Source organism: Arachis hypogaea, chromosome 13, assembly GCF_003086295.3.
Source record: "Arachis hypogaea cultivar Tifrunner chromosome 13, arahy.Tifrunner.gnm2.J5K5, whole genome shotgun sequence".
Lineage (NCBI taxonomy): Eukaryota > Viridiplantae > Streptophyta > Magnoliopsida > Fabales > Fabaceae > Arachis > Arachis hypogaea.
The window spans coordinates 5605635-5612201 of record NC_092048.1 but is presented as its reverse complement, the minus strand read 5'-3'; the positions used below and the strand labels follow the sequence as shown (position 1 = coordinate 5612201).

Below are 6567 nucleotides of genomic sequence, written 5' to 3'. Positions count from 1 at the left end.
ATCTTTCCTTAGTATACTCACAGGTCCTTACTCCTTAATGCTTTACACAAATCCTCCTCATCACACCACATACTTTGAATAAATACAGAACACTTTACTAGGTAGCTTCACTAGCCATACCGAAATAACTAACAAGAATAATATGATGACTATTGATGACACTGCTAACAATAATAAGCCTAATAATTTAACCAACTAAAAGAAATACCTTCAAATAACAATAAATATATAGAAACCAAAAACAGAGGTAGAGATAGCTAGCTAGCAGTTGCTGCAATCTGCAAAACCATGACATGTGGATTCTGCTGACTTTATATGATGTTCAATATATCAATCTATCTCAAATTATATTCAGCTTCTTTTTTCATTCTCAACAAGGTGATAACACTCTTCATCCATGGCTTCCACATCTCTAATAATCAGATACCCTCTTCCGAAACCAACCACACTGCCATTCACTTCAAACCTCTCTTCCATCAAATTCAAACCCCTTAAAACCACAACACCACTCTCTTTCCCTTCGATCAAACTCAAACCCTTCCAATTCACAACAAAACTTATTAATAAACCCTACGCTGCCGCCGCTGCCTCTACTACCACAACACTCCCTCCTCCACAACCATGGCAAGGTGCGAAGCTGAAGCCATTACTGGCTTCCGTCGCAACAGGTCTCATCCTCTGGCTCCTCCCTTCGCCTTCTGGAGTACCCAGAAACGCGTGGCAGCTTCTCTCCATTTTCATGGCGACTATCGTCGGCATCATCACGCAGCCGCTTCCGCTGGGGGCTGTTGCTATCATGGGTTTATGCACCGCCGTGCTCACCAAAACGCTAACATACGCCGCGGCGTTCTCGGCCTTTGGTGACCAGATACCTTGGCTGGTGGCTCTGGCTTTCTTCTTCGCCAAAGGTTTCATCAAAACCGGGTTAGGAACTCGAATCGCATACCACGTGGTGTCACTCGCCGGAAGCTCCTCCCTTGGTAAGTAGTAGTTATGGAATTTGGTTATAAAAGTTAGTTAAATGCATGCTAAGAAGCAGATTTATATTATGTGATCAGGATTAGGATACAGCTTGGTGTTGAGCGAAGCATTGCTTGCACCAGCCATACCTTCAGTTTCAGCAAGAGCAGGTGGGATCATACTCCCATTAGTGAAGTCTCTGAGCGAAGCATGTGGCAGCAACGTTGGCGATGGAACCGAGAGCAAGCTAGGCTCATGGCTCACTCTAACCTGCTTCCAAACCTCCGTCATCTCTTCTGCCATGTTCCTGACTGCCATGGCCGCCAACCCTCTGTGCGGGACGCTGGCGCGTGGGGCCATAGGGAGGGGGATTGGATGGAGCGATTGGGCCGTGGCGGCGGCGGTGCCGGGTGCGGTGTCATTGGTTGTTGTGCCGTTGATCTTGTACGTGATTTACCCGCCGGGCGTAAAGAATAGCCCTGATGCTCCAAGGGTTGCTAGGGACAAGTTGCAACTTATGGGACCTATGACTCTCAACGAAAACATCATGGCTGCTACTCTCTTCCTTACGGTACGGCACCATTTCTTTTTTCGCAAATAATGTTGTGTGTTATAGCTGGGCCTTGTGGCCCAAAAAAGTCTTTGATTAAAGCCCATAGCGCCACTATTACGCATTGGACAATTAGACACGTAGTCCATGGTGACTTTCCCATGCTGCTCGCTGTCCACACACTCCACATAACTGACCTGACTTCACTTGTTGTCTCGTCATGTTTCAAGTTCGGAGATTCCAATAGCTCCAACTGTGACAGACGCCATTCACAAGGGGCAACTGGCAAGCCAACAAATCTGCATATTCCTACCTACGCATCCAACGCTCCAAATTAGATCTCTCACTCACTTGAGCGCACCATGGCGCTGCACCTCTATTAAGCTCCAATACACACACACACACCACATCGGATCCCAGCCCCTAACATGGCCTCCATAGCTCTCTCCGCCACCACTCTCCCCTCCCTACGCCTCCGCTCCCTCTCCCCCAAACCCAAACCACTCCTCCATTCCCTTCCCACCACTTCCACCACCTTCAAACCCCTCACTCTTAAACCACGTTCTTTCAATCTCATCACCTCCATTTCCAATGCTCCTTTCAAATCTAATCGCACACATTCTACCGTCGTAGCCTCCGTCGCTGGTACAGCTTCCATTACGCCAGCATCTCCGCCACCTCCACCTCCTCAGCCATGGCAAGGGGCCGCCATGAAGCCCTTACTCGCCTCCATAGCCATCGGCGTCCTCGTCTGGTACTCTCCCGTCCCCGCCGGCGTCTCTCGTAACGCATGGCAGCTCCTCGCGATCTTCCTCGGCACCATCGTCGGGATCATCACGCAGCCGCTACCTCTCGGTGCCGTCGCCATCCTCGGACTCGGCGTCTCCGTCCTCACTAAAACCCTTCCATTCGCCGCGGCATTCTCAGGCTTTGGCGACCCGATCCCGTGGCTCATCTGCCTCGCCTTCTTCTTTGCCAAGGGATTCATCAAGACCGGCCTCGGTAACCGCGTCGCGTACCAGTTCGTCTCACTCTTCGGAAGCTCCTCGCTAGGGTTAGGGTACAGCTTGGTCTTCAGCGAAGCGCTTCTCGCGCCGGCGATCCCCTCGGTTTCAGCGCGCGCCGGTGGAATTTTCCTGCCACTGGTGAAGGCTCTCTGCGTTGCATGCGGAAGCAACGCTGGCGACGGGACGGAGAATCGCTTGGGGTCGTGGCTCATGCTGACGTGTTTTCAGACGTCGGTGATCTCGTCGGCGATGTTCCTGACGGCGATGGCGGCGAACCCGCTGTGTGCAACTCTGACTCAGAATGCGATTAACAAGACTATTGGATGGGTGGATTGGGCTAAGGCTGGGATCGTTCCGGGCCTGGTTTCATTGGTGTTGGTGCCGTTGATACTGTATGTTATCTACCCGCCGGGGATGAAGAGTAGCCCCGACGCGCCGAAGCTTGCGAGGGAGAGGTTGCAGAAGATGGGACCTATGACTTCGCATGAGAAGATCATGACATTGACACTGCTTCTTACGGTAATCATAGAATGAATTCAAGTTGCTGAATTTAGATAAATTTTGTTTCTGTTAGTTGGTTTTTGCGTTCTATGTAGAGAAAATGAGTAATTGTGCGGTAAAGTGTTTCTCATATTTGTTTTCGGAGCTATGCTTGTGGATGGCTTGGTAGGGAATTCATAATTTTGGTATTCAATTTGACAATAACTTGTTTGGTTGTTGAGTTGATTTGTTGACAGTGTTAGCTTGTCGATTGATTACACAAGGATTGGAGTTTCAAATTTGTAAATGCAGAGTTGATAGATAGGAACTTGTTCAACGACAAACTTAGGAATTTGTGCTTCTTCAATGTGGACCGTGTTTGAATCTATTGTTAGCTGCATGTAAGAGTTTGAATTGGTGTGTAGTTCGTTAATGGATTTTGTGTTTAGAGTATTGTTAATTGGATATACACATCAGGATAGACGTGCATCCTGGCATTGTGGCTTTACTATTGGGGGATGTAACTATAGTAAGTTTGGGGCATTGGTTATGACTAGCACACCACTTGTTTGCTTAATTGATTTTTGAATCCTCTGGTTATTTATAACTAATTTACTGGTATCAGAAATTGATGGTACAGTAGTTATGTTGCCGTATACCATGAAATCTTCTATCTCCTGGGTATCGTATCCACTCTCTTGCTCTGTTGTAACAGGTAGGACTTTGGGTCTTTGGAGGGGTTCTTAATATTGATGCTGTCACTGCTGCCATTCTTGGATTATCTGTACTCCTTGTCACTGGGGTCGTAACATGGAAGGAGTGCTTGGCTGAGGGAGTTGCCTGGGATACTCTCACATGGTTTGCTGCCCTCATTGCCATGGCTGGATATTTGAACAAATATGGTCTCATTTCTTGGTTCAGTCAAACTGTGGTCAAGGTATGTTATTCTACCTAGCCGATGGTTAATCTTCATTGGTCATCTCATATTTTGAATAATGTAGATGCTAATAGCTATCAACCAACTGTGTATAATATAATTATTTGAAATATTCATCTTGGAATAATTAGGCTTCGTGTTTCATGCCTATGCTCTGTTAGTCAACAATACTGCCTTTAATTCTTATCACATTCCTTGATTCTTCTAATGAAATTATTTGTTAATGTTGTTTCATGCAGTTTGTTGGTGGATTGGGTCTCTCTTGGCAACTATCTTTTGGAATCCTTGTCCTCCTCTACTTCTACTCTCACTACTTCTTTGCAAGTGGGGCTGCTCATATAGGTGCCATGTTCACTGCTTTCTTGTCTGTCGCCACTGCTCTGGGAACTCCACCATTCTTTGGAGCCATGGTGCTTTCCTTCCTCTCCAACCTCATGGGCGGCCTTACTCATTATGGGATTGGATCAGCCCCCGTATTTTACGGCGCCAACTATGTTCCACTCGCCAAATGGTGGGGCTACGGATTCCTCATCAGTATTGTTAACATTGTAATCTGGCTTGGACTTGGAGGAGTTTGGTGGAAAGCCATTGGCTTGTGGTAAATGGGAGCCCGTTAAAGAGTTTTGCCCACACACGATTTTAACTTTTCAAGATTTTTGCACACATTCATGTACCAATTCTCGTTGTAATCAGCAGTCGAAGAATACTGCTAACCTTTTTGCGATTCTTCAAGAAATAATTATCGGGAGGTTTTGATGGAGACTTAGGTGGGAAAAATTACAGCTGGTCATTTTAGATCTGGGGTAGAACATTTTATATGATTTTTGAAATGTAAGGACATCCTGCTATTCAGGAATCAGGTTAATATTACAGTTGTATGCCTTGCTGCTTCAAGTTTTGCTGAATAGTTAGGAGTCTAAAATAATTCCATTTTCTTATGCTGAATTGTTAACATCTTGACATACAATAACACATTCTGAATTTAAATTACACCGGAAAATATAAAATTTCTTTCAGTAATTGATGTTATAATGACTATACATATTTAATATTTTGCTTGGGGCTTCAGAGCAAGGATGTGAAAATTGAATTGGTCAATAAACTAGTGGAGTGACTGGTAATTGAACCGTGGTTAAATTAATTTAATTAAATATAAAATAAAATTATTAAAAATTACATACAGAAATTATTATAGAAAAATTAACTTGCCAAAAAAACCCAATTGTCAATAAAATTATTTTAGAAAATTTAACAAAGTATAATCAACAAAACTAGACCGGTTTATGCAGTTTATCGATTAACTATCGATTCGATCAGTTTTTTGCCAAGTAATTTTTTGTGCCAACCAAACCGGTCAAAAAATCAACTCCCAAGTTTTTTGCCAAGTAATTTTTTGTGCCAACCAAACCGGTCAAAAAATCAACTCCCAATTAATCCAGTTGAATTGGATGTTCGGTTCGATTTTCATAATTATGTTTTAAAAATAAAAATTAAAAGATCCCACAGAAATTATTATTCAATTAAATTTTATTGTGTGAAATTCAAAATTAATTTTAATCATTACCATTAATTTTAATAATTTTTAATGGTTTAGATGATACCATTGACGATGTCCAGTTTTTAAAACAGCGGAGAGAATCCGTTCCCGATTCGAAATTCTCTCGGCATAGATTCGTTCATTTTAGTAATCACTAATCACTTGGTTTGATCTTAAGGACCAAATACACTGATACGTGAGAGTTTACGACACTTTATCTATACGTTTTACCTTTTTCACCTACATTAAACCTTTACATCTTTTCACCTTTTAATCACATTCACATGTAAAATTCACGGAAGAAAAGAAATTCTTGTACCTAATTTAAAACAAAGTATGTATCTTAATGTACAAAACATAAATTAGACAAGGATTTTTGTTGCAACATTGAAGTACGTAACTAGAAAAGTAATGTTATTCATTTATTTAGATAAAGTTTGGGATTCAGTCTTAATCACCGTACCAAGAAGTGTAACAAATACCAACATTTTTTTCCTCTAAGAGACAAGATTGTTATTAAGAATAAAATATTAAGATACAAACGTAAGCCAAATGCCACCTCGGATCATGGGAGCGGCTAGTGAGGACGAAGCAGCAAGTGAATTTTTTCAATGTAACTTAGGTTTTTTTTTGTGAGATGAATTGGATAACTCTCAATCCTAAATATTACAACACAACACACCCACATTGCACACATACTAAAGGGTTCATATTCAATATTTGACGCATTTGTCAGGGTTTGAACCCGGATGCAGCATATTAAGAGGCATATGAATTACTACTTGAATTAAAGTCTCAGCTACCATGTAACTTAGGTTGTTCACTTGTTCTCTTGAATCTTGCACGGAACTTGAGTGTGACACAAACATATTTTTAGTGCGTCCAATAGTTGATGATTTTAATTTTAGTCTCACACATTTCACATGCATAAATCTATTTGTATATGTATAGGATAGCCCAAATTGCTTAACATACATTTACTCCAAAATGTTTCCATTCATGTTCAAGTCCATGTGTTGGATACTTGGATCAAACACTTACCACTAGGCCTAATACTATAGTTGTTCACAATGGTGCAAGTTTAATAAAATCAATG

At 42.4% G+C, this 6567-nt stretch overlaps 1 protein-coding gene across 2 annotated transcripts; it reads left to right on the top strand.

Annotated features, from left to right (window-relative positions):
- Window positions 1–253: 253 nt before the first annotated feature.
- Window positions 254–4828, top strand: LOC112736724 (dicarboxylate transporter 1, chloroplastic). 2 transcript variants are annotated; one of them, XM_072213079.1, is made up of 4 exons: window positions 254–980; window positions 1059–1531; window positions 3713–3934; window positions 4174–4828. In XM_072213079.1, the coding sequence occupies exons 1-4, from the start codon at window positions 398–400 to the stop codon at window positions 4534–4536; spliced, it is 1641 nt and encodes a 546-aa protein (XP_072069180.1). In that variant the 5' UTR covers window positions 254–397; the 3' UTR covers window positions 4537–4828. The 2 variants fall into 2 exon arrangements, with proteins under 2 accessions (XP_072069180.1, XP_025642075.1); XM_025786290.3 differs by lacking the exons at window positions 254–980; window positions 1059–1531 and adding an exon at window positions 1642–3036.
- Window positions 4829–6567: the final 1739 nt, after the last annotated feature.

Bases quoted from the DNA above. Each gene is read 5' to 3' on its own strand.
- LOC112736724 (XM_025786290.3), top strand. From the start codon at position 1,939: ATGGCCTCCATAGCTCTCTCCGCCACCACTCTCCCCTCCCTACGCCTC. The intron at 3,037-3,712 runs GTAATCATAGAA...CTGTTGTAACAG, and splicing joins CATTGACACTGCTTCTTACG to GTAGGACTTTGGGTCTTTGG. The intron at 3,935-4,173 runs GTATGTTATTCT...TGTTTCATGCAG, and splicing joins TCAGTCAAACTGTGGTCAAG to TTTGTTGGTGGATTGGGTCT.